The sequence below is a fragment of the Heliconius melpomene genome, chromosome 19 (assembly GCF_056956725.1).
Source record: "Heliconius melpomene rosina isolate 202511_hmr_F chromosome 19, ASM5695672v1, whole genome shotgun sequence".
Lineage (NCBI taxonomy): Eukaryota > Metazoa > Arthropoda > Insecta > Lepidoptera > Nymphalidae > Heliconius > Heliconius melpomene.
Window position 1 is genome coordinate 13,673,902 of NC_140407.1, and position 27,905 is coordinate 13,701,806.

General features: G+C 31.8%; 2 protein-coding genes across 4 annotated transcripts; both read right to left on the reverse strand.

Moving 5' to 3' along the window:
• Window positions 1-25,574, reverse strand: LOC146528931 (uncharacterized). The gene is made up of 3 exons (XM_085202738.1): window positions 24,152-25,574; window positions 19,452-19,638; window positions 1-936 (listed from the first exon to the last, which is right to left on the reverse strand). The coding sequence occupies exons 1-3, from the start codon at window positions 25,375-25,377 to the stop codon at window positions 787-789; spliced, it is 1,563 nt and encodes a 520-aa protein (XP_085058864.1). The 5' UTR covers window positions 25,378-25,574; the 3' UTR covers window positions 1-786.
• Window positions 19,497-27,885, reverse strand: lmgA (anaphase promoting complex subunit lemming A). 3 transcript variants are annotated; one of them, XM_085202741.1, is made up of 3 exons: window positions 27,672-27,885; window positions 27,263-27,521; window positions 19,497-19,638 (listed from the first exon to the last, which is right to left on the reverse strand). In XM_085202741.1, exons 1-2 carry the CDS (start codon window positions 27,688-27,690, stop codon window positions 27,286-27,288), a joined length of 255 nt encoding a protein of 84 aa, XP_085058867.1. In that variant the 5' UTR covers window positions 27,691-27,885; the 3' UTR covers window positions 19,497-19,638; window positions 27,263-27,285. The 3 variants fall into 3 exon arrangements, with proteins under 3 accessions (XP_085058867.1, XP_085058865.1, XP_085058866.1); XM_085202739.1 differs by having other exon boundaries at window positions 19,498-19,638; window positions 27,259-27,521; XM_085202740.1 differs by having other exon boundaries at window positions 19,514-19,638; window positions 27,242-27,521.
• Window positions 27,886-27,905: the final 20 nt, after the last annotated feature.

The following is a 27,905-nucleotide window of genomic DNA, read 5'->3' on the forward strand; positions in this document are numbered from 1 at the left end:
TATTGTAAACATTTTATTAAAAATTAATACTTAACGCTCTAGCTACTGCAATTATCTACAATTACACACATTTTTACACGTCAACACATTAAGACCATATCATATTAAAAAACCATATTAGAATTTTAATGCAGACAGTTTACAGATATACCTTTAGTTGTCAACTGTTTACTTAAAAAATATACATAAATATCAGGTACCAAAAATCTGTTTTTTTATAACACATATATAGTTTATAGTAAAAAAAGCAATTATATTATAAAAATCATAAAGATAGACAAATAACAAATGTCTGCTAATTAAAAGTACGAAGTCAAACAGTCATGAAATGCATGTAATATAATTTGTTAAAAGATATAATAAAATTGAAGTGAAAATATTGAATACAAGATGTTCAATACTCGGGATGAAATATAATAAGGAAATATAGACTGGTACAAAATGCTGATTTAACTTCAAACCAAATCAACTTACCAAAAATATACTAATAACCATTTATCATAAGAGTAACGAATTAGTTTAAATTATTATAATCAAACGTTGTGTTACTCAGTAGATATTCTATCTTTTATGAATGGAACTATCAATAAATTTAAATGCTTTTAGATTATCTTTTTTTACCACTTATAATATTTAAATAATAATTTAAATTGACATGACACTCAAAAATTTTGTATCATATAAGTACTATTCATGTTTATATGAGTGTATAAAATAGAAGGAAAGAGAAAAATTAGGGGAAAGGAAATCACTATATTTATTACAATATACAATATTTAATAATATTTATGTTCTTAGATAGTGTGGTGGCGGGGGAGGCGGTGGCGCCGGACGGAGCCGAGCTCCGCGCTCTAGCTGCCGTCGCCATGACGCCATCGCTTCACTCAGGGTCCAGAGCTCAGATAGGAGGGACAGATCTAGCTGACGAAGACTGGCCTGGAAAATAGAAATAAACTTAATCAACACTTAAGTTATTCCAAAATATATATTATTACTACAAAGTTATCTATTAATAATTAAAACCGCTGTAACTCATCGCTGTCTGTACATGTATATGAGAAAATCGATCAAAATATTATTAAGAACATTTATTAAAGTAATAGAAGTTTTTTCACTCTAATCTCAGAAACAGCTTAACCGATTTAAATGTAGTTTTCGCTGTTGTATATTGGCAAACTTCCCTTAACATTTAGTGATTGTCTTATTACAATCGGTACTTAAATAAAAAGTTATGTCAATATAAAGAATTGCATGCGACAATATTGTTACAAAATAAGTGTTTAATTGAATTGAAAAAAGTTTAGCTATGAAGCTGAAGCGGGCGAAGCCGCGAGCCGGACGCTAAATCATTAAAAAGCATGTGATCATGAATGACGCAATCTAATCAATACCTACCTATGCCTACTATCATTGTTTTAAAGGTCGTCGTCTAGTTTGGTTGAATAAACTTTAAAGTAGAAATCAGAATATTGCGATTAATTCTATCTTTATTATTTAACAAAAGAAAATAAAAATAATATTTATATTTAATGGGTCACGCTTAACGCCCATAATAAATTTACGAGACTTTCATTGATGAATTAGCGATATTATTATGTTAGATAATAATTTAATTAATAATTACTTTATTTATAATAACAAATATTCGTGTAAGTGTTTCAATTTTTATTAACACTTTTCTATGTTTTGTAGAACGTGTAAACAGTCGTCTGGTGACCTTCTGAGCGTTCTCTTCGATTGCGTTAGTCAGGAATGCAGAATGATCACGACTGTGATGTAGGACGTAATATTAATGCAGCATAAAAAGAAAACTTTGCAACATTTCACACGAAATGAGTAGAAATATGTAAACACTGTAATGTGCCTAATAAGTGATAATCTTAAAAAAACCACACTATTACTATATCTATTATATAAATATACCTTCCAGTTGTTAGGTTAATTTCAATGATAAACATAATAATAATTTCTCCATTCATCAAAAGAGAGAAAGTTCTACGAGAGATCTACGCTTCGATGCAAATAGAAATATCTTGATCGATCCAAACGTGATACTGGTAATAGATACTTGTTGGTCGCATTCAGGAACGTTAACAGCGTCGAGACCACGAACGACGTCAAAATTATATACTATGAAACTGTAATAAAGTACAATTCCGCATTTTATAATATAATATGCTTCCAAGTCGACAGGTTAATGTGCTTTACAAATCCGATAAAGGTATGAAAAGGTAATTTAATATATGTACGTAAATAGGTGCTTATTTTATAATTAGTGCTTATCAATATGAACATTTTTTTACTGAACATTTACAAAAAGTTTAAGTCTGTTATTATGTACTAAACTAGGTAAAAAAGGTATTTTTTTGTAGATATATTCAAAAAAGTTAAATTAAATTTAACAAATAATCTACGGATTATATTTATTTAACATCAGGTCGTCAATGTCATTTACATCAATAAAACAGTAGGTTACCTCCAGATAGTATCGACTATCGAATATATCATTAATATATACTATTATTGATAAGCATAAGCATTATAGATACAGTTACACTTGTCCTCCCTATCCACCTATGGGCAGTCCCACCATGTCCACCAAGTCCCACCTATGGGCAGCCGTCCCTCAATACCAATTAAAACCACTTGATCCATAGTCGCAGAATTGTCGATGGTCCAAAATTCACAAGGGCTTAGAACCCTTAAGTACACGGAGATACTTTGGTTCTCTGTCAGTTTTTTACCGTTTTCACTATGGGGAATGCTTCCAGGAATTGTTTGATTTGGTGCATCCATCCTCTTTCTACCATCGCGCTATCACTTTAGGAGTAAATATCATTAGCACCATCTGGATGCATGGTTTGCGTCTAACGTACGTGCATCAAGATCATATTTATTACAATCAATTACAAACAACTCATTTGTTATTAGAAAAATATAGACAAAGCCGAAGCGAAAGAAATGGGCGTATCAACAGCTGTTTTGAGTTGTTATTGTCGTTATAGCTAGTTCAAAGGAAATTCTTGTTACTTTGGACCTACCACGTCCGTCCGTCCTATTGTGTACTTAATAGTCTATAGTTGGAACAAATCTATTCAAGGAGTACCGTTGGTTAACGAAATAATTACCTTTTGTATTCTTCAGAACGACTAAGGAGTAGAAAGATAATGAATTATAAAATAATTTGTAAAACTTTTTCATTTCTCATTCTCTTCATTTCAGATCGTAGGTTCTAATCATGTTAGGTATAACGGTATCACATAACTAATGATTACTAATAATAAAAATATAATATTTAAATTAACACTATATTTTCTGTTCTCGTGAAGTAATAGGTGCTATAGATCAGTCACCACGGAAGATATAAAGTAGGTTGGGTAAGCCACAAGTATAGAATTTCGTTGTTTCGAAATTTAAAATTTGTAACGCTTTAAAATATCGCAATAATAAAAATAGAATATTCGAGATCATATCATATAATAAAATTCTTAAACGATACATTAAAATTATATTCAGTTATATATTTCTTAATCAGAATGGATAATATGAACAGATACCAAAGCTCCGGCGCCGGCGTCTCTAGGGAGGCCCTTGCGCCCACGTGTTGAAGCTTATTTGAATTCAATGTCCTGTACCTTAGCTTACAAGTTGAGAAAATATTATTATTATGAGCACGAATCGGAAGAAAGTCGGCATTACGTATACTTGAATATAACTTCCTTTACGAAACTTTTGTATTGTGCGTATATTGTACTCGTGACAAACTATTGTATTTTTCCATTGAAAATAAATCAAAAGATAAATTCGACAATCATAATTAATATACAGATTATATAATTTGTTTTATTATAAGAGCACAGTAATAAAAAAATCAAGTATAATATATATATAATGAATCAGACTAATAAGGTAATCCATAATTTAAAAAGCATAACACCAAATACAGTATCTACCGTACAATATCCATCATCCGGGTAGGAGAGTGTATCAGAGACAAGAATTGCATAATTTGACAATCATCTCGAGAAGTCTATACTCAATAACAAATTAGATAATGTTGCAATAGAGGAAGCAACGGCATCAGCGCCCCATTGACATACCGATACGCGACACGACCATTAGGTACAGTTACAGTCGAAGGCGTCAGAAAAAGGCATCGGTCCCGTGAGACCAGTCCACCCACGGCCGCGATCCAGTCCATTTACTTTGGCCAAGTTTGTAAGATTGCCCAAGTAAAGTGGTTCTTGTATAGTTTTTGTTGATCGTATGCTATATCAATAGTTTCAAAATTATTCTGTATGTATTTTAGTAGAATATAGTTAGTGAATGTAATTTCAACTATCTGCAGTTATAACATGTTTTTATTTAAGAATAAACAATATAAACTAGTTTGGGAGCCTATTGGTGACAGAGAGTGTAAAAAGCCTCCAGTAGAGCTCTCCGCTCGCTTCGCTCAATGATGTTTATGAAAAGGAATATTAGATACATCACTCCACGAATAGTACGAGGCCGTCGTGGTGCAGTGTGACTGTAAACGCAATGGTTGTGGGTTCTATCCCCACTCGGGGAAATGAATTATTATTTGTTCGCTCTGGTAACAAGGCTAAAAACGCGGCGTTGAGTTCCGCCATTCAAGACACAATGCTTCCAAAATTCGGTAGGAAGAGGGGAACGGAGTGTCTACACTAGGTTCCATGTACCTACTCTGCTATATGCGGGATAGAGCGTTAAGCTAAAAAAAGATGAACGAGTAATTTTCTTCAAAATCAAGCTAGTGTTACGATCTAGTAACTGTTACGGTGAACGGAAATTGTAGACACCCATCTGTTGCCATATAAAGAAGAGATAAGCAAAAGTTTTTTGCCGCAAGACAGAACCTTTAAGGACATAAAAGTATACTGCATACTTGCTCCACTTAGTACCACATTTCACGTTTGGAATCACGCGCGGGCCGTACTCGTATTTATCGTCAAATCCGGTTTAAAAACTACATATATGATCTTAAAATGATCCACAGCTGCTGTTTGCTGGCGCAAAAACCAATCCCAAGTTCTTTTATTAGGAACAAATCATGTTTTTATGTACATATTATAGGCAAAAGAAAAATTATAAAAATTTAAGGTTATATTTAGTAGACATCTTAATTTGAAATGTGATTAGTATTTTTAATACTAGCGACCCGTCCGCGGCTGCGTCCTTCGTCGCGCATACGTTTAATGTTCTTCATAGTTTTGAACTCAAATTTCGGTGATGTATACAACATTCATTCTGTATCTCTAAAGAAAAAACGGAATATCTTATAAGTTTGCTTTGTTGTCGGTCAGTCTGCATGTCTGTCTGTCAAGACGTCCTCTCGATCTTGAACCAGAAAAAATTAAGCTGTCACCACAATCAAAAGATACGAGTAATTATGTATTCGTTTAGCATTTTAGTTTTAATACATACAGAGTTAAGAATATAATAATAAGTTTAATAGTAGTTTTGGTCTGTGGGTAAGTTCCACACTCAGAGCAGGTAGAGCGCGTGCCATCTTTATCGTTTAAAGAGGCTTGCAGCTGCGCTTTGGACTTCACAATTGGTGCCATCTGCCCGCCTTGTTTAATGTTATTGAGAATACTCGGTTAAGATTTTTATTAACAAAATAAGAATGGTTATTTTTGTTTTATGTAATCTTTTAGTTTTCAAGTCAAATTCGCTATCATTTTCAAGAATTCGATTTAAGGTGGGTTGAACCTAAAATCCACACTCGACATATATTCTTTTATCTTCTTCAGTATAACTTACGATGCAGTCTTACTCAATACCATTATCTATTAGGAACACATATCCACGTCATAGCATATTAAAAAGAAACCTATCAAAATGATAAGACTTTCTTTTAATTGTAAATATTTGATAAAACGTAACATTACAGTATTCAAAAAATAAACAGTAAGACTACTTAAACAGTAAAGAGCCCGTCGTGGCGCAGGGGCACAAGGGTGTGACTGTAAAGCGACGGTTGTGGGTTCGATCCCCACTCGGATGCTATTATTAAGGAGTATGTTATGACTAACGATGCCTATTATAAAATGTATACCGACGTCATATTCGCGTACCAAAGTATCTATTACGTATGGTAGAACGACGCAACGGGCCAGAATTCACAAATAGTGTTTCTATTTGCGAATTCCGGTCTGGAATATTTGATCGTCGATGACTCAGCTCCAAAAACTTTAGATAATGAATAGAATATACATTATTAAAACTTTGCTTAAAACATTTACAAATTTCAATTACCTACCGTTCTAATAGATATGAAATATCCAAACATTGTACAATGGTATAGTTAAAACGGACGAAGCCGCGGACGGGTCGCTAGTATTAAAAAAAATTGACTCTTCCCATTTCAAATTTTTGCACGCACTCAACAAGTGCCTTGCTTGAGGTTGCCTCGCCAACGAATACTTATTTACAATGAGGTATAAGAATGAACAACTTTTTATAATACTACCTCATTTAAGTGCGATTGTTATTTTTTTGCCGCAATGTCTCGTAATATATCGTGAGGTGAATCATCGGGTTTTCGGCTCACACATTTAACCTTGAATTGTTTATAAAGGTATTTTAATTATTTAAATTCTGTACAAAACTGGTTTCGACTTCTAAAAAAGCAGAGCAAAAGTGTTTACATTCAGTGTTGCCTCAATAAATGAACTAATTTAATTTAATAAATTCATAGTAATAAAATTTAACTCAATAAAAAAAATTAAGCAGATAGTTTTATATGATCTATAATTTGAGCATTATATTGCTAACGACGTTGAAGTACAAAAGTAAGATGTTATAAAGTCACATTGGAAAACAAAGCAGTCAACCATTTGAATGCAGCGCTCGTTTTCTTCACGTTTGGTAGGTCGTCCGGTGTAACATGACCTTAACTCGGTGGTAAAGGCAAAGCAAATCCATTGAGGATTTTTATAATCTTATACAGTATATTTAATTTTACAATTTTGTTGTAGGCACTAATAAACGTTAACAACCATCTTTATTTTCACTAACTTACATAATATTAATAAAGGTACGTTCATATTTGTACTAAATAACTATTGAAAGCAAGAAAAAACAATTAAACTTCTTTGACCACATTCAAATTAGAATTGCAATACAAAACTTATGACAAAATGGCAATATGGGCATGATATTTAATTTTATTACCAAGTAAATGTACAAATTCACCTTGACACCACAACAATTAACATTTCGACAAATACCGTACCACAGCGAGGCCAATCTAAAACAATAGTCTATACATGTACGAAGTAATCTAATGTTTTCTAAAAATAAAGAAATATTGGCGGAGTTGGCATGTTTCCCAGTGACACAACGGTTTTGAGTCTGAATCTAATTTAATATCGAATCAGCTTCACGCAGTATCCCGCACACAGCAGGGCAAGCAGAGGGAACCTAGTGTTAAGACACTCCTTTCTCCACTTTTCGTTGAATTCTGGTAAATAATGTACTTTTGCGTAATTGAACGCTGCACTTTGCCTCGACACCAGAGCGATAAAATTTCGTCAAATATGGATCGAAACCACAACCACTCGCGTTTACAGTCACATTTTGGTGCCCCTGCGCCACGACTGGCCTAAAATATAAGTAACAAAGTGCTGCGTTTAGTTCCGTCATGTAGCACGCAATTTTCGGAAATAGGCGGAACATGGGGGACAGAGTGGTAATGGAAAAAGGAAATGTAAAAGAAATGACTTAGTGAAAGAACTAAAAAGTATATTAATATTATTTTACAGGAAACATAATATATTAAGTAGCAATTCTTAGTTCAATAACGATATGTCTCAAATCAAGCCAGGTCGTTGGCAGCGCTATACACAAATTTAGATGTAGTAAAGGTCGAAGATGACTCAGAATATTATAAACAGCGTAATGACTGACTCGCATAATGGACGTTAAACATATTTTTACATATAGTCAAAAAGAAGTTATTGAACTTAAGCCGTTTATATGGTATAAAATATAGGACTTCATAATAAAAATAAGGTTCAGCATGAAATAACTAAATTTAGGACAAAAACACTTCTTGTTCTCAGCAAATACAGTTTTTCTACAATTAATAAATAATGATTAATATATTTCTATTTATTTTATATAGTGTATTTTAAAAAAAATCTAGTGATTGAACTAAAATATTTGTGGCAACAGCTAACTATGATTCAAACGTTACGCTATCGCGGTGTCCTGTCGCGCTCTGCTTAACTCTTCGCTAGGAAAGAAACAATGGCCGTCTTGGGGTTTACGGGATATTTTGTAAGTATAGAAGTCACTTATATTACTTTTACTAAACAAAGTTAGAATTGAAATGAATTCGTCTGAAAAGATTTTATAGAATAATTAACAATCCCGATATAAATAAAATGAAATTAATAAATAAACAGCGGACACGAATAAAGTGGTTAACTATTCAATCATCAATTCTCTTTAAAAAAATGTAGGTAAGACCAAAAGGAATCTCTTTTAGGCTTTTTCTTGCGACCTGGTTTCAATCACGTACCTAAGCGCCCTCCCGAATATATAAGCAAACAAAGAGATAGCTTTACGCCAGTGACCTGAAGTTATTACTTTCTCTTCTACAGGTTGTGTACAGGTTTTCGTATTCAATGTAAATTGTAAGTGTTCCACTAATAGCCGTAATGTTTTCGTATTTCAAAGGAATTTAATTCCCGATTACTAGAAATTTAACCAAATCAGCTATGACGATTTACAATATGCTGCGTCAGTCATTAACAACTCTATATGAGTAGTCGGCGATTGGGAAGTTATGAATGGATCGTTAGGGAACGCACGAATAACTGTTTCCGACATTGCAACCTTAATGTTACCTACCTACATATTATTTATTTAACAGTACGAACCTCCATCTAGAACGTAATTGGAAATCTTTTGTTTGAATAAAATAAAAATATAATCAACATACGTAATATTAATTAGTGTTACGAAATTGGAGATGCTATTATAAATGCATACATTGTATTTCGCAATTTCTGAATAGCCTACTGATATTTAATTCTTTTTCATATTTGCTGTAGTAAAATCTCATTTATTTCTTTACATATTATCATAATAATGGCTTACATAAATTCACTTATATAATGATACAAATATAATTTATAAAATACTAAGGGAACTTTTTACAATATATTTTCTTCCTGAACCTTAGTATACTTACGTATGTAAAAACGTGTGAACGTTTTTTTTAATAAGTAAAATCTCTGGGGTGGGCACAAGATTAATCTAGTTTGGGCACGGCAAGTTAACTTCATAGAAATTCTACTGTATTCAAGCGTGTTCTCTTAAAACCAAACCAACTAAAAGATCTCCCCCGAGCGATCATTGAAAGCGTGACCGAGATGAAAACAAGACGGGCAGTAAAAGTGTTTCTAAACGAACGACAAATGGTACCGATTGGTATTCCTATTCCAATTAACCGAGACTAAGTAGCATTTCAATTTGCGTTTTCCAAACGTCAAAGCTAATTACTTTACTCGTAGTTATGTCACAAATGCCATCCTTTCTAATGTTGTAATTGTTAAGACAATTGTATGTAATGTTATTAAGTACAGTAAGTTGTTAATATAATAAAACTTCATAATATATTAACATTTTTTTTTACTCTGTGAAATTATTATCAAATATAATTTACGTTAATATCGTTCTGAAATCTCACTAGGAATATTCTACTCATATTTTTGAAAAATATTCAGTTATAAAATATATAAGAAATTTTGAAGTTTTTATTTAATTTTAAAAGATTTTCTTTAAAACTTAAGCTGTATTATTACATATAAACATATTTTTTATGGTCTTAGAGTAGAATAAATTAATATGAGTGGGACATAAGACGGACAAAAGATATTTTTTATTTATGTTAGTCTGCATTGTGTTGTAATTCTTTAACTATGGCTATTAAAGTTAAAAAAAAAATCTTGCACAGTCCTTTATTCTATAATCACACCCTAACAGTGCCAATTAATTCAATGACAGTCACACCATAAAAGAGACCGAAGAAGACAAAAATAAATACATATTACATGTATTCTGAAATAACTTTAATTAAAGACTATAACGGACTAAACGAACGTAATGGCCTTATCAAACAACAATTATATAATAATTATAAAATATAATTCGAGTTTTATTATACGATATTTTATATTACGCTTACATATCAGCTGTATGTAACATATTATACAAAAATATATAAATAGTACAAAATACATAAATATTAAAAATTTATTGCATTAGATAAATGATGGAAAGACATTTTAATTATTAGTAATTTGAATACTGAAATGTAGGTGAAATTTTTATTGTCTATGGATAACGTGTGAAAGTGCCGCGCGTCCGGCGGTCGTGATGCGAGACCGATGCGCATTATCACGCAAGGTTTGGGACTACTACTGCTTCGCCACTGTTGTGGTTATAGGCTAGAGCGGTTTATAATAATAACCGGTTAAGTGCGAGTCGGACTCGCGCATCGAGACTCCCATACTCTAATTTCAGGATTGTAGGTTAACGGCAAGTACAACTTATATAAGTTCACAAACTTAAGTTTGCAAACAAATACAGTCATTTTGTACGTAAGAACTACAAATATAAGTTTGTAGTGTTTCTTTTTCTACGAAATGCCTGAAAATTTTCACTTTTCGGATTATTCTTAATTTCTATTGTAAGTTCTCACTTCGTGCCGAATTTCATAAATGTAGGTCCATGGGAAGTACTCTATAGACTTTGCTTACGCGAATTTCATACAAAATACAGCTAAATCGATATATATCGTTAAATGCTCGTGGTTTTTGATTGTGTTCACTTAGAACCTTGATTTTTTTCTGTACTTCAAGGGACCATAGACTTGAATATTGGATATTCATTTCAGCTTCACACCTCCACGCGATCTCGCGATAAACGGTCTTGACAGACGGATAAACACAAAACCTTAAAAAATACATTTAACATCATAGAACAAAAAAAACGTAACGAAATATATCTGTACATGTCTCTGATATATTATATATTTATAGTAATAAAAAAATTTTGAAATCAAAAAATCTATAATGTTTTCATTTTATAACACAATATATTTCCTGCACTCATGCTAGATCACAATCATACTACAAGTAGAAACGTAACAGGTGCTACTTCACACGTGCATTGCAGGTTGCAACTTGCACCTAGGCAAAAGGTGATGTAATATTGCTTATAATAGATGACTTTTTACTAAGACAAATACCAGTTTAATGTTAATGACGAATTACTTAGTTACTACTAAAATTATTAAGTTTTGCATGTATATAAAAAAATAATTAGATAAACATTGGTATTTAAATTGGACAAGAATTTTTCCTCAGATCCTTTTTTTTATATCAAACAAATAAAAAAAAAGAAAACGTAATATATAAAGTAGCACAGATAAATAAACATTAAAAAACAATATCAATAAAATATTTAATGTTTTTTTAGATTACCAAACACAATTTTTCTAGTTAGTTCAATGGTGATGACGGGACGTTTGAGTAATACGATGCTTTGCAATTTTAAATGCAAGACCACTTACAAGGTTTCCATGACTGACTAAAATTCTTTATTCAATATCCATGTATTAAATATATTATTTTATAGTAGAAAAACGAAAAAACAGCAGAATATAAAATACACATTTTGTATTTTAACTGTATCTTCGACTTCGTCTGCGTGGAAAAGTAAATTTAAAGAGCTCGATAAAATTATCATTTGCCCTATAATTATTTCTTAGAGCCTTCATTGATTTAAAGATTGTCAAATTAGTATAGACCGCTTTTTGTACTTTATTTGTTTCGAAATCTGGAAACTGATTTTTTTTACATATTAAAATTGTCTATTTTATACAATTATTTAAGTATGTTTAACAAACAATATTTATCTACAAGCTTAAAAACAATGAAAAATAAATGAAACAGCTACACGTTGTATCCCGCATGTACCAGGGTAGGCAAAGGGAACTTAGTGTTAAGACACTCCACTCCCCACTTGCCGTCCAATTTTCGAGACGTTGAGTATTGAGTGGTGGAACTCAACCCCGCGTTTTGTCTTGTTGCCAGAGCGAGGACGGTATATAATTAATTGCCTCGAGTAGGAATAGAATACACAACCGTCGCATTTACAGTCATACTACAAAAAACAAAATGCTTATAATTGTATGGACAAATATAGATAAAATTGACAAATTAAAATGACGCGCGTGTTTAGTGCGGAATCGATTAATTAAGGGCTCGTTAAACTGTGCATCATCCGAAGGGGACTTCCAGTACACGTACTTGAGGTTAACGTCCTTTCATTATATATTGTAAAAAAAGCTATGGTCTTTACACACACAATAATAATAAATGTTCAAATGTACTTTTAATAACTATATCAGTTCACGCTGTATACCGCACACAGCAGGCAGGCAGAGGGAACCTAGTGTTAAAACATTCCGTTCCCCACTTTTTGCTGAATTCTAGGTGCGGTTATTAATAGAGTCGCAGAATTCAACACCAGAGACACACTTTATTAAATTATAACTTTAAAATATCTAATTTCATACCTACTAATATTAATTTTCACTATTAACACTGTTAATATTATTTGAATATATTTGTGGGAACATGCTTAAAATGTATTTCAGAACTATATTATATTCTAATAATGATAAAAATATTAAAAAAATACAGTTCACGGATATTTATAACGTCGTTACTCTCGTTTGTTTGAGTTAGCGCCCCGTTGACTACTATATTTATAGTCGATGCTAAATGCAGTGTCGTCAAACTCGCTATCAGGGCGGGGACCAGCCCAGTTTAACATTAATTATCAATTCCAATCAACTCAACATAAAGGAAAAAGGGGATAATTGAAGCGTACATCTGTCAGTAGGTACTTGAAAAAATAATGTTGTTAACTAATAAAATTAATTATAAACTATAATATTTCAGGGGGAAAATTCGGTTGACCTTCGAAAAGAGAGTATAGATGATACTGGAGGAAGGTCACGTAAAAAGCACGAAGACCCCCCGGAGGGTATTTATGAAGCAGATGATGACAGTGGACGAGCCGAAAGCGATATGTAGGCAAAATCAAAAATATATATTTTTAATCTACTTAAATAATAGAAGGAAGAAACGTTGATTTTCAAATTAACACAATTGTCTCATTTCTGCCAGTTATAGCATTCCTCAACTTATAAAAAAAGAAATATAACACTATTAGTTTTGCAATTATATACAGTCACGTTTGAAACGCACATTTTCAATGCAGATAAGGTTACAGATACAAAAGTCTATTTCACAGTTCATTCTAAACAGAGCTGGCGTGACCGTGGTGGAAGCTTTCTCCCGTTTGATCATTTAAGTTATAATGACGCAACCCGCCAGGGTGTCGCGTGCTCTATTAATATCGTGCTCCTTTTATGCCGGATTTGTAACCTGCTTTTAGTATCCGATATTAACGTTCTTATACGGTGCATTTAACTCCTTTATAGGTACTGGTAATTACTGTATAATGTTTATAATATTATTACATAGAAGTAAAAACTGTTGAAGTATAATATTTTAAAGACAGTAAAATCGTAGAAAAATGTATATAAACATTAATATAACTAAAGTGAAGTAACATTTTGTTAGGTCGTACCTATTATAAAAATAAGTTGCAATAAATAAAATTGAAAAAATTGGTCCCCTCCCTATGTAATCATTAAATGTTTTTATAACATTCATATATTATATCTAGTCTATATTTAAAGTAACTTTATAGTTTAAAAACTTAAATATAAGCATATTTACTATACCACTTGTACGCTACGAAGTGGGTACCAACACGGATGTGTCCGCTTGACATTAGACAATGCGGGTTAATCGCTATTCCAAACTTACAGCATCAATCTTTCGTTGAGCTCATACGTTACATCTGATATAACTATTAAACCTAAAACTTTAAAATTTTAAAAAATGTATTAAAATTGATCTTGTTTTTAATAATTATTATAAATCGTTTGAAAATATAAATTTGTAAAAATTAAACATCCTCCTCACTAGCCTAGGTATATTATGAATAGACAACTGATAGATTGTAGACATTGTCTGTGGGTTCGAACATTGTTTGTAAAATACATAATTTTATCTTTAAGTAATAGTAATAATATTTTACTCGTTATTATTAAAAAAACATGATTTTAATTATGTTTTAACGTTATCAAAATATTTCCAAATACATATTGTACCTTCGTAAGTTATGTGAGAATTATGCGTGATCGTTGAGGATTGTCAAGCACTTGTCCCTTTCACATATAAAGGATAGATACCGTTAAACAATTGCGTGGGAAGATGTTACAAAGAAGACGAAAGAAAGTTGACGCATGTTTTGGACAAGTCTACCTACATAATAATACAAAATAGATGAAAAATGTGAAGTTTTCGTTACTTTCAAATTTAGTCATCTTGACTCCGAATCTTATAATAAACAAAAATATATTCTTAATCCATAGAAAATAATTCAACGTGGCAAGACCTGAAGTGACGCTTGTAGGATTTCATCTTTTTTTATTCGTTCCAATATAGTTGTACGTAGCCTCAACCAGTACTTACGTTAGCAACTGTATAAAAAACTTGTGGCAGGATGTAAACATATAGCTTTATTGGCTTAATGGATAATTGTGCGAATAAAATCTTTTAATACAACAAAATAGTAGAATTTCTTGCGAAATGTTTCAAAGTATATGAATTATTTTTGGACAGGATATATTAGAGGTTGCCATGTTGGATAGCGTAATAGGTAAATATAAAAATTACGATTTTTAAGTAATTTCATATAATTTACAATATAGATATATAACAATGAATTGCAATTTAACAGATAAACGATAGCTCAGTACGAGTTTAATGACAAGATATAAATGTATATTTCAAAAAGTTTATTATATCTACTGGAATTAAGTTTAATGAGGCTAATGGCACATAGTATTAATACGTCCGACTCGAAATTCTAATTATAATTAATAACAATTTTTGAAAATCATCCAAATGTTAGAAAGTTAACGCAAAATTAAGTCGAACAATTAAGAAATATTATCGTAAACGCCGATGACTTTCCAATGTAACTTGTAGGTCCAGTTAATATTATTAGTACACATAACCGGATCAAGTATTAATTGCATCCGCGTAATAGAAGCTGTCACATGACAAACTGGCAGAAAAACAAATTTACTTCGATTTAAATAAGAATTTCGACCTATATATCTGTCTATACTTGTAATTAAATAGTAGAGGATCGGTGTTGGAAGATATATAAGAAAAAAAATATTATTAACACACAAAACGTTATTAACACACGTAAAATAAAAAGAAATATTTAAAATTAGTAAAATTAAATTCTTGTCTGTTTGTCTGTGCGTTTGTTCACGTCTGTTTCAGAAACGACTTAACCGATTTAATTATAGTTTTAACTATGCATTTTAGCAAGCTTCCATTAACATTTAGTGTTTGCTTTAGTTCAATTCTTTATAAACAAAAACATATTCAAAAATGTTAGTCTACAAAATTGATATAGGTAACTGTTTATAGAATTAGATGAAACTTTAATTCAATATACTTATAAATATGGTTTCTGAAATGATATTATTATTTGAAAACGAAAACCATAAAGATTAGTAAATTAATAATAGTACAAGCGGGCGAAGCCGCGAGCGTGTCGTCCAGTTTCTAATATACCTAGTTGTTAAATTGCACTAAATTGTAGGTACAGTCAGTCACATTATATCACAATCTATGCACAAACAGATCTACGCACATCGACAGGTTATTATCATAAAGAACGCGAATGTGGGATGCGAATTATTACAAGGCCTTCAAGGCTGCGTGTTGCACGATAGTCGCAGACCAACCTGTTCTGTTTGTTAGTTATTATGATATTTGTGTTAAATATAAATACCTACCCTGAAATCCTAATTTTATAGAGTCAGCTTCACGCTGTATCCCGCACACAGCAGGGTAGGCAGAGAGAACTAAGTGTTAAGACACTCCGTTCCCCACTTTCTGCCGAATTGTGGAGAATAAAGCCACATAAAATAAAAAAAAATCTAAATCGTCATTTTCAAAGAAAAGAAATTACAAAACAAGTCTCAAGTATAAAATAGTAGTTCAGAGTGCAAAAAAATATAACCGTATCATTTCAAATCAATTAACATTTCTGTTTTTCCGTAAATAACGTCATGTATGTATGTATGAACGATAGCAATTGTCTAATGACTAGCTAGCTATGCGTCATACCGCGGCCCGTGATATAATGGCGGCTATTATCTTCCTAGTTTCAACAGTGTTTCAACATTATTGTTATTTGTCAAACGAAGCGCGAGCACTTTTTATTGCGTTGTGGACGCTTACCTTCGTATATGTCATACTACGTATATATATGTTATTATTTGCTATATCTTTACGTCAGTTATAACTAAGGCGATGACGTTAGTAGAGTTCAGCTAATATAGGTTTTATATCGTCCGTTTTCTATGTTATGTCGATGTCAGTCGTGACACTAGTGTGTGACTATAATCGCGACTGGTTCGTAGGTTCAATTCCTGTTCAAAATGAAATGTTTATTCAAATAATATTTCTTCACTTTGGTGTCGAGGCAAGGCGCGACGTTGAGTTCCGCCACTCAACACGCACTGCTTATGGCGGAAATGAGGAACGGAGCATCCCCGCTGTGTGCGGGATATAGCGTGAAACTGATATATATATTTCTACTTCTATTTATGTAAGACTTACAATGTAGCTCACATGGGCGGAAGGGTGAAAACTTCATGAAACCATATTATAGAGACCGGATCTACTTGTAAACAAGATTAATTTGTACGGATTCTTTAGAAAACACAAAATAGATAATGGACGACACGAATCTTCAACATCGTGTGGTGCATACACATGAGAAGGATTAAATGTCATCTGCACGTTTGCAGTTCTATTGTGTAAAATAGTGCCTGCTAGGCTTGTTCAGGTGTCAAATACTATATTATTTTAATTTTTTTTAAAGTGTTATTTCACTTAGGAAAAAATATACTTTTTTAGAAAACCTATATGTATTTATTTTTAATTTATAGAGCTTATTTTTAATTTATAAATAAAAAAAAGTAATTGAGTAAATAATCAATAAAATGGCGACCGAGACGATGTAATCCAATTAATGATATTGCTTTAGCAGTTACGGGCTATTGCGGCTAATCATAAAAACGCGGGCTTTACTTATTAGCGTTAACCTTTATCTCTACTTAAAGAAATTAAGTCAATTAGGCTAGTACAATATTATTAAAAATAAAATATTTAATAATACATGTGTTTTCAATTGAGTTGTTGTTCTATTATTATAATAATAGAACAACAATATTTTTCGTAGTATTTTCTCAAAGCGGTACTCACTTGTTTTTAAAGTGTAAGGAAAAAATGCAAGTCTATTTTACTCTACATCGTGTAGAGGCCGGTCGTGGCGTAAGGGCGCAAGGGCACAAGGGGCAGGGGCGCTCCCACTCGGAGTTTAGTTCTGCCACTCAACAAGCAACGCCTCCAGAATTCGGAGGAAGTTCGGAAACGAAAGTGTCTTAATGGGAACGGAAGCGTCTTTGTGGGAACGTAAATGTCTTAATGCCAGATTTTTTCTGCTTATCCTGTATTATACGCGAATAGAAATACAGAATATACATAACATACAACAAAACTATAAAAAAAAAAGTATACCAGTAACTTTCTAGAGACTGTTAAATCTGTATAGAGAAAGGGATGTAGTTATAAATTTTGCATATAAAAAGATAGTAAAACGAGTAATAGCTTCCTCAAATGAGTGCTGGATACAACCTAATGGCCGATACGATAGTAAGAGATAAATTCAAATGCATGAACAACATCTGGTTTTTAAACTGCAAGCATGCCCGTTTCGGTAAACATTATTTATTTCATATAGATATAAAACCGTTCTCGGTCGTTTTCCGCGTTGCTCTATTTAGGACATCTAATTTAATATCAACAGATAAGCTATTTAGACATTTCTTATTATGGACGTCCTTCAGCTAGATGGGGTGTCGATATTCGCAAAGTGACGGGCAACGGCTGGATGAGAAGAGCTAAAGATCGAGCTCAGTGGTGTGCCATTGGAGAGGCTTATGTCCAGCAGTGGACGAGGACAGGCTGATGATGATGATGATGTAAAATGTAATTTTTACCTTTATGCATATTCCAGTATTTAAAACTAACACTAAAAATATAATAGAGAAAACTACAAAGTAATAATAGATTATCCATGTACAGACAGCGATAAGATAGTTTTATCCATATAATAAAATATATATACCTATAAATATATGCAATGACGAAAAAAAGTTATTTAAAATTTTATTGGAGCCGTTGATACGTGATGCTATATTTCATAGATAGATTGTGTCTATCGATCTATTTTCTCGTCAAAAATTCTAGTTTTTGTATAAAACATGTATGAGGTAAACACGTCTAAAGCATTCAGGATGTGAAGCGTGTTCTACATTTTTTACGATGTTTATGTAAATATTTGACTTACATACCTATATAATTATTTAATTTAACGAAAATTTACTAAAATACGTTACTTTTCTAACAACTACTGGTAAATGTTTTTAAATCAAATAATTATCTTTTGGAGTCTTATTCGAATAAGAAGAGTAAAAAGAAACCTATGAGTAAAAAATATTTATAGAAGTACTTTTAAGTTATAAATATATCATGATAATACTTTCAGAAAAATCGAAATAATTCGTTTGGATTTAATTACTTTTATAACAATGCAAAATGATTTAATGAATGTGTTAATATTTTTTATTATTATATGTATTTTATGTATAAAAAGCAAACAAATACAAGTATTTGCGCCTTTATCAAACGAAAAAAAAATTTCGTAATAAAATTAATATCTCTGAAATTATTAGTATTCGTAATAGCAAGCTCGTTCATATATTTAAAAGTTAAAGGTCAACTTCGAGTTATTCAAGCTAGAACCAAAACGCACTTGACCGATTTCTTGAGAACATAGAGCACGCTTAATAAATATGCACACACGAGGTCACCTTCCGTAGGGGAACGAGTAATAATTTTAAAAAAATAGTTAATTATAGCATGGCCTACATTTAATATACATATATCGTTGTTCTTTAGGTAGCACGGTGATATATTAACAATAAATTACTTATATATATTACATAAGATGAGTTGAAAACTATCACAAAGAAATATCTATGTATTAACTTAAAAATAAGAATGGGTACAGAAATCCTACCCAATAGAGAAAAAATATCGTTAACGAATTAATTTCCTATACCTCCTATTTCCAAATCCTAGACAATAAGGCAACATGGGTATTTCAACACAACTCACCATTTCCTTTTTCAAATAGACCAACTGGGAATCAAGATCCGTAGGAGGGTTGGCATCACAAGGTGCCGGGGCGGGTGGAAGTTCAGCAAGGTCTGGCTCGCAATCGGCAAAACCACTAAGACTCTTTGGCAACGGAGGCAGCCCTTGAAGCGACATCGTGCTGATCGCCCGAAACTGCTTACGTAATCTGAAACAATTATTTTCTTAGTTTCAACTCCAAAGATTTTCTTAGATTTTTATAGATGAACAAAATGTTAAAAAAAAACAGTAAATCGGTTTTATAATGTATAAACATAATAATGAAAAAAAAATTGTAATACTCAGTTTTATAGTAAGTATAAAACGTATTATTATTATATTTTTACTTATTATTTTGTTCTCAAGTTTTTAGTTAAATTAGTTATTTTATGTAGACATACTGGATTCAATATAAGAGAACATTTAAAACAATGTAGCCACATACTATTGTGTTGTTGTTGGAGCTATATGGTGAACACGGCCGAACAGCTACGACACCGAAGTCTAGCTAAACAAAACCGGGCAAGGAACATATCGTCGGGGATAGTGCAGAACCGCATATCTACCACAGGTGGGGAGCGCGTATCTGCATTTGATCAGATTTTACAGGAGAAGGTTAAAACTTTATAACATCGTTAATTTAAGTCCAAGTGGTCTCATTTTAACATAGAGAATAATAATTGGTATTTTCTACATATTTTTGTCATATACAATCCTTTACAGTGGTTAACAAGTGGTTAATTTAAGCGACACGCCACTTACGCTGATTTGATTTTACCACGATCTTATTAAATTGAAACTTGACAGTTAGTTACACGGTTTTAAAATCAAACGTGCAATTAATTTTCCAAATAATATTTAATAATAAAATGAAGATTTTATTATTTATTAATTAATGTATTTTTTTAAACAATCCCCCTTAAATATAAAATTGAAAATACACTATCAATAACACTTTTTAATCAGCTTTGAGCGATTCTTTATCAGCCTTTTATACAACTTTAAGTATTACAAGTATAAATAATTTCAAAGTACTAATACACAAAAGACCAAGAGCTTTTTCAGAAAATATATTATCAGTAAATTTAAAAGCAAATTACTGTTATATATTTAATTTATGAATAACAATAATAGATTCTTCAGGTACCTTATATAAATAAACTTTATGTCTCAGTCATCTTTGTACCAGCCCCTCTTCCAGGGCGGATTGTATCATATATAAGATTACTTTTAATGCTATAATCCTTGAAAAAAGTGTGGTCACACGTTACTACTTCATATGGAAATGGATTCAGGCTAGCTTCTTTGGTAACTGAGGAGTATTGAATATATAAAAATATTTCCCGATGTTTTAACTTTCTATTATGTAGTAAACTGAATCCACTTCCATTTGAGTATGGTCTTTTTCTAAAAAAATGCGGAAGTGCGTTTGAAACTATGACTTTTCTGTTTTGTGATGTAAACCATCAATATAAATTACGACGTTTTTAGTACTCTCTTCTAAGATTTTATTCAAATAATCGACAAAAAAGGAAATGCATGTGGAAGCTTTTAAATGTGATGTTGTCTCATTAAACCAATAGCGTTTTATATGGACAATTAACTTCATTTTAAAATACAATGCACTAGCTTTCACAAATGGACATTATTTCACAGCTTGTAAATCGGCTGTTACTACGTGAAGCTTTCCATTTTTGCAGCCTAAAGTCTTTGTCTAAAGTCTTTTCTCGTTTGCTAAATCTTTACGTGACACATGTTGTTGATATATTTGTTCTGTAATTTTGCCAGCTTTATATGAACAACATAGATCACATGCATCTTTTTTCAGCCTCAATGGCAGCCTCACGTTCCAGGGTTCTTTCAGGAAGCAAATCATTATTGCTACATGTTGATGTTGAAGCTACCGATGCAACATTGGTTATTTCAGAAAATAGACAGTAATTTGGGACTTTCTAAGCAGAATGCACTAAAAGTGAAAAATAAAAAGGAATAGATACAAATAAATCTTATTGTTATTTAATTATACCTGTAAGAGATCACTCGTAGTGATAAGGTCGCCTTTGCATACTGCCTCTATGCGCTAAATGTTTTTATTGTGTTGTGTTTTTATTTTTATCTGTTTTCAATATTGGTCTATATTTCTCTTGTAAAATATTTTATTTTCTATATGTATGCAATAAAGAAATTTATCTATCTAAAAGTGGTTGTGTCGCAACAAGATAAAGCTTCGATTTCTTTAGTTCAGTTTAGTTCAGTTCTTAATTTATGACGTTTCGAGCGTGCCAGCGATTTCTTTAGTAAGCTCTACTTGTTTTAATGTGTTTTGACGGAGTTTGACAGCAAAAATAAACTACAAAATACACTTCTAATGACACTTGAAGACATACGCGGTACTGTTAATTGTCGATTATAGATACGCAGTATTGTTTTTAGGCGAAATCTAGCTTTATATTGGTCGAAAAAAAAATCCCATCAAACAGGAGGCTGCCAATCGGGATCTTACGTCGAATGGCCGTGAAATTGAGATTTAGCTACAAATGTCAGTTACGCGAAATTATCCAATGCTAGTTACGCGGATTTGCACTATCCCCGACGATATGTATATTTCTCAGACCAGAAATATTTAATTTATATTAGTAATAGATATACACACTTTGATATTAAATAATGGTTGTCAGGAAGAACATATAAATGCCGTAGCTGTTACGTGGTGCATAGTGATATAATTAGAGGTTTGTCTGGGCACTGGTGCATGTGACCTTTTATATGTACCAGAATTTAAGTATCAAAGGCCAAAGAACATTCTTTCTACAAATATAGTTGGAAAGTACAGATTTGAAATCAAGATATAGATTAAAAAGTAATAGTTTCAAGGCAGTATTCCATTTTCATAACGCACTTTAAAATTTAAGTAGTCTTACATAGTTTCTTTATAACGTTACAAAATTATATGAATGACATTTAATTTTTACATTTTATAGTATATTTTTTTATATTATACCATTACAATTTCGATCATCATGCTATGTTGTAAGTTTGATCTAGATTTTTTAAAACAGTAGGTATAAAATATCTATATGTAGGCGAACTAAGTTTTTTTCAATGCATTTGATAATACAGCCACCCGCTGTCATCGTTGAAAATAATTAAAACAAAAGTAAAAAAACTTAAAATAACATAAACAAAAGTTTAAGAAAGGCTTAAGGTAATGCAAAATATGCCGCATCCTTCGTATGTATAAACATCACATCACATTTGGCTGTATTCCAGGTTCCTGCGGTTGATCTTATGTTAACCTACTTTGATATTACTCGTTTATTTAAAAAAAACACGTATATGTCTAATTTTTATATTGAAAAGAAAGTATACTACTAAAAATACAATAAAATTTTTTTTTAACTTTTCGTTTATGGAAATATTTTTTTCGCTATTTATTATTTCCAATGTAAGAATGGCATATTCTTTCATATGTGCAATGTAAATTCCTTTCACTCTAAGTAGGGTTTAACATACCTGCATAATGCAATTTGCACGTCAATGCTATACGGAGACTCTACAAGTGTACGTTACTAGGCTCAACTTAATGGCACCATTTCCTATTTTTTTCCTATGTATTAACTTAAGCTTATTGAATTTTAAACTTTTATACAAAAATTCAAGAATGCACATAAATACTATATTATATACTATATCTATTTACGCATGTATTGCTTAATTTTAATCAGAATTTGTTATTTTTAAATTCTTCTACTTAAACGATTATTAAGGACGATGCCATTAATTACATTATTAATGTAATAACGATCTATGACTAACGGAAAATGTGATGATGGTGGTCTTTTACAGTTTTATTATATTTACTTATAGAAAACTAGCTTACCGTACGGTAGACTAGAGGTCATTTCTGTACATTGAATACGAACTATAAAAAAATACTTCTTGGGGTCTTTAAATTAAAGTGGCTTAAGCTAAAGATATAATTTTTGTCTGTGCGTTGATATTATATACACGCATTATAAGTTAAATATGTATTTATAACAAAAATACAACAAACAAGTGAATGTAAAATTTTAAAATAAATATTTTCAATACAATTTTAATTTTTATTTTATTTGAATTGGAAAATACGGGCCACGCGGTCATTACAAACCAGTTCGACGTTTACGACGTAATTTGTGTAACAGAAAGTTTTTATCATAACAACACTACAACATATAGTTATAGTTTAAGATTACCTTTTTGATAATAAGTATTAACCTATATATTGCAGATTACACAGTAACGACAGTTTCATATTTAACGATAATTACAATTTTCACGATGCCCTATTAATGTATATATCGACATCTTGGAGTGTAAACCTGTGTATCAATATTAAAAAAAAATCAAATCCTTTTTTGTATTTATGCTCTCGTTCATTTCTATACCACTCGAATGTGTAAAAACAATACAAAATCAACCTATATCCATCTAATCGATTATATACGTATACTCAGTTTTTTAAAAACGTTTTTTATCTCTACTGAGAATTAGCATTATAGGCTGATAGCAGGTTTACACTCTAAGCCGACTATATATTATTTATAAATTTAACAATATACATATAAGTATGTAAGTAAAAATTATATGTAAATAAGAATATAGTTATTAATATAAAATATATATATATAATTGATGTTTACCTAGATTTGAGATCGTCGTCTTGTATGTACGCATAAGCCTGGTCATCTTCTATATTCTCACTTGCTACTGACGCCGCATAATTATGCTCAGAATCTGAATCACATTGCATATCGTAAGTATCTTTAGCATCTGCATCTGCTTCTAGGGTTTCGGTAACATTCGATTGAGACCTCATTGTTTGCAATTCGAATATTAACATTTCGTGATTGTTCATGTCCTTCATCTTTTCAATGTCGGACGAGTCATTGCCGTTCGTGGAATCCTTCCCTTTATCTATAACGGCGTTGGCCTCGTCTTTGTTATTGTTTCTACTTGCGAGAATCTCCGAAATAAGCATTTCGGTTACTCGCGATGTTTTTCTATCTAGTGAATTGTTATTTTTATTTAATATCTCATCCTGTAAGATATCTTCAGTTGTTTTTAATGAATTGGACAGGACATTGACTTCTTTTTGAGAAATGTTTTGTAATCTATCTTCAATGTTAGAACTCTCCTCTATTGTAGCATAACAATCATCTGCACTAAATATTTGAGTCTTAGCATCCACTGGCAAAGTGTATATGCTAATATCTGGTTCTTTTGTATGTTTATTGCCATCTATACTTCTATGTAGAGGAGGTGGCACAGGTTTCATTGGCTTCAATCTGGGCTTTGGCGATAAAGGAGGTGGTGGGGCTTTACGTAAGGGTAAAGTTTTTTCAGCAAAGCTAGAAGACTTGGACACTTTACATTTAGAATCTTGATCTAACTTGTTAGAAGTAGAAAGTGACCGTACTAATATTTGCCTACATGTCTTAACGGCTTTAGAGTTCAACGATTCATTTGATTTATTAGATGTCGGAGAGTGAATCGAATTGCTATCACTCGAGCTGCGCCTCGAGTTTTGACCACTCGATTTCTTTTCATCAGACGAAGAGCTACGATCACTAATAACGTCTTTAATGAATGACTTGACGCGCGCGAGCCCGTTCTGTCGTGGCGACACGGAAGGCTTGCTCGGTGTAGAGTTCCTGTCCAATGTTTTAGCCTTCGACGAAACACGATTCACTTCATTTTTAGTAAAAGTTCTAGTCTTAGACAGTGTGGCCTTCGAATCTGCCACAGCTTTCCTAGTCTTAGCGAGTGCTTCAGCCACCATGCTCTGACTAGGCCGCGGTGGCACGGGTGGAGGTCCCTTTATTTTGGTGGTCTTCATGTGGTGAGCGTTAGTCTGTACCATCAGCATGCTTAAACGAGGCGTCACTCCGACAATACTATAACACGAACACTATAGTATAATGAGCGCGGTTACATTAACATCACGTAAGTCACGCCACGCGCGTTCCAGAGCGCTCGGTAGACACGGCCGTCCCCGCCCGTGCGCCATTCAGACTGACTAAGTAACATGAGTATGACCACCGCGACGCGTTCACATATAATTTATTATTTTAACATTTTACTTAACTGTGTTTAGTTGGTTAAAAACATTGAGACAAATATAACAACATTTGCCATTTTAAATAATACCAAATAATTTGAAGATATATAAAACCAAAATAAAAAAAAAATATTATGCATAATTTTTATAATTTCAAATAATTGACCATTATTAAGAGAACAAGATTTAAAATATGTAAAAAACATCATATATCTTTAAGACAATATACATGCGATTGCATATGTTCAGCTTTATTGTCCGGGATGTTAGAACAATGAATTAAGCCATAGATGTATTATCTGTTATTGTTTACTATGAGAGCGCGCCACTACCGGCCCGGCGCACGCCACATTGCATGGCGGCTATTGTAGGATACTTTTGAAAGCACTTAGTGACCTATTGTTTTATTCTCATCTACATGCAACAGCTGCTTCATGTGAGTGGGAAGGTGTGTGCAATCTTTTAAATATTTTATTTATAATATCTAAGGGGAGATCACTGTAAACATATTTTCATTTTGAAAAGAACATTTATTTTATACACTTGTATAAAATAAATGTGTTAAATAATTTATTGTATAAATTCTCCTAGACCTTTCTACCTTTTTTAGAAATTAATACTAATAAAATTTATTCTACTAATATTATAAATATGAAAGTTCATGAGTTTGTTTGTTTCACTTTCTTGCATGAACGGATTTAGATTAAATGTTACACTAATATAGGAATTACATCAAAATAACACATCGGCTACAATTTATGTAAAGATTTTAAAATACATTAAAAATTAAAAATCAACTGTTGATAAATAATGTTGATTAATTGTACACACATACACATCCAATCTGGTGCTAATTCTAGAGATGCTTTTAAGTAAGTCTAATTTAATGAGTCCTCTTTCACAAGCACTATTGACTGTTAATTTGTTTATTGTTATATTTCTCTGTGGTTGTGCAATTGAAATACTATTGACCCCATATGATTTACAGTTCTTTGTTATGGCCACCGAAGTAGTATTAATCAGATCCTAGGAGTACTCTACCAATAGTTTTTCTATAGATATAGAAAGACATTTCAAAAGCTCTAACCAATTTCCTTTGATCCTAGAGACATTCAGAACATATTAATAAATATCTTCATACTATATCCAGCATATAGCTGGGTAAACAGATGTAAACAAGTGTTAATTCACTCTATTCCTCACTTTTGGCTTCATTTTTGAAATAGTAAATTAACATTTATATTGGTGTTTAAGGATGCATAATGGTGGTACTAAATACTGCATTCTGTCTTATTACTGGAGCAAGGAATACATAATTATAGAATTATTGATAATGCTGAATACCAATCAATCATACATATCAATTATAGGTAATTGTAAACAGAATTTTCCTACAGTTAGCTAATTGTTTTGTCTTTATGTTAATCTGTGTGCATTTAATATTTAAAATTTATCTTGTCTTGAACTTTCCTATTCTATCCTAATCCTACTCCATTTAATTATGCTTTTAGCAGTATTTTTGTATGCAATTCAAGTCTTGACTCTAGTTATAAAACACATCTTTTAAAGAAAATGTAAATATTTACTTTGAAAAGTTTAAATTGCATATCAATTTATTTATTTTTTTTAATATGGAAATATTTAAGTATAATATATAAAAAAATGTTAATACATATTTATTTTTAGTACTTGCTGTTGCCTGTTGCACCCCCGGTTTTACTTATTATTAAACTTCCAGTCTTGTCTGCACATAGGACACTGTTGTTGAGGCTGGGAATGTAACCACTTCACAATGCAGTGAATATGAAAGCAGTGAGAACACGCGCCCCAAACTAACGGACAATCGTCACCAGGCAGCTTACAATCAGGACAACAACTATCGAAGGGCATACGACAAATGCCGCAGTTATCGTCGTTTGCTATCCAACGCCAAGTAGCTACACCCGTCCAACCTGAAATCCATTTAATTATTTTTAAAACACTTACATAAGATAAATAAACTAAGCTTCCACTTAAAAATAGAGTGTAATATAATATAATTACTGGTAGGTATGTTAGAATTTATTAAAATCCTTGAATATCTCCAAAAGATAATTACTCACTTTTAACTGTGACTTTCATGGCGTAAACACTTAGTTGACATTATTTATAGATTAAACATAGGTAAATATGTTACATAACTCGAAATCCAAATTGAAATTTCGCAGTTTCTTCTTAAAACTGTATAGAAATCACTAAAAAATCAAGATATAAGATAAAAAACAACAAGAAATTAAATTTTGAAACAAATGTAAAACAAATTATGCACAGATAAAATATTTACAAGCAACGGGCCA

Bases quoted from the DNA above. Each gene is read 5' to 3' on its own strand.
- LOC146528931 (XM_085202738.1), bottom strand. From the start codon at position 25,377: ATGCTGATGGTACAGACTAACGCTCACCACATGAAGACCACCAAAATA. The intron at 19,639-24,151 runs GTAAACATCAAT...TAATTGTTTCAG, and splicing joins GACGACGATCTCAAATCTAG to ATTACGTAAGCAGTTTCGGG. The intron at 937-19,451 runs GTGAGTTGTGTT...TCTATTTTCCAG, and splicing joins TCTATTTGAAAAAGGAAATG to GCCAGTCTTCGTCAGCTAGA.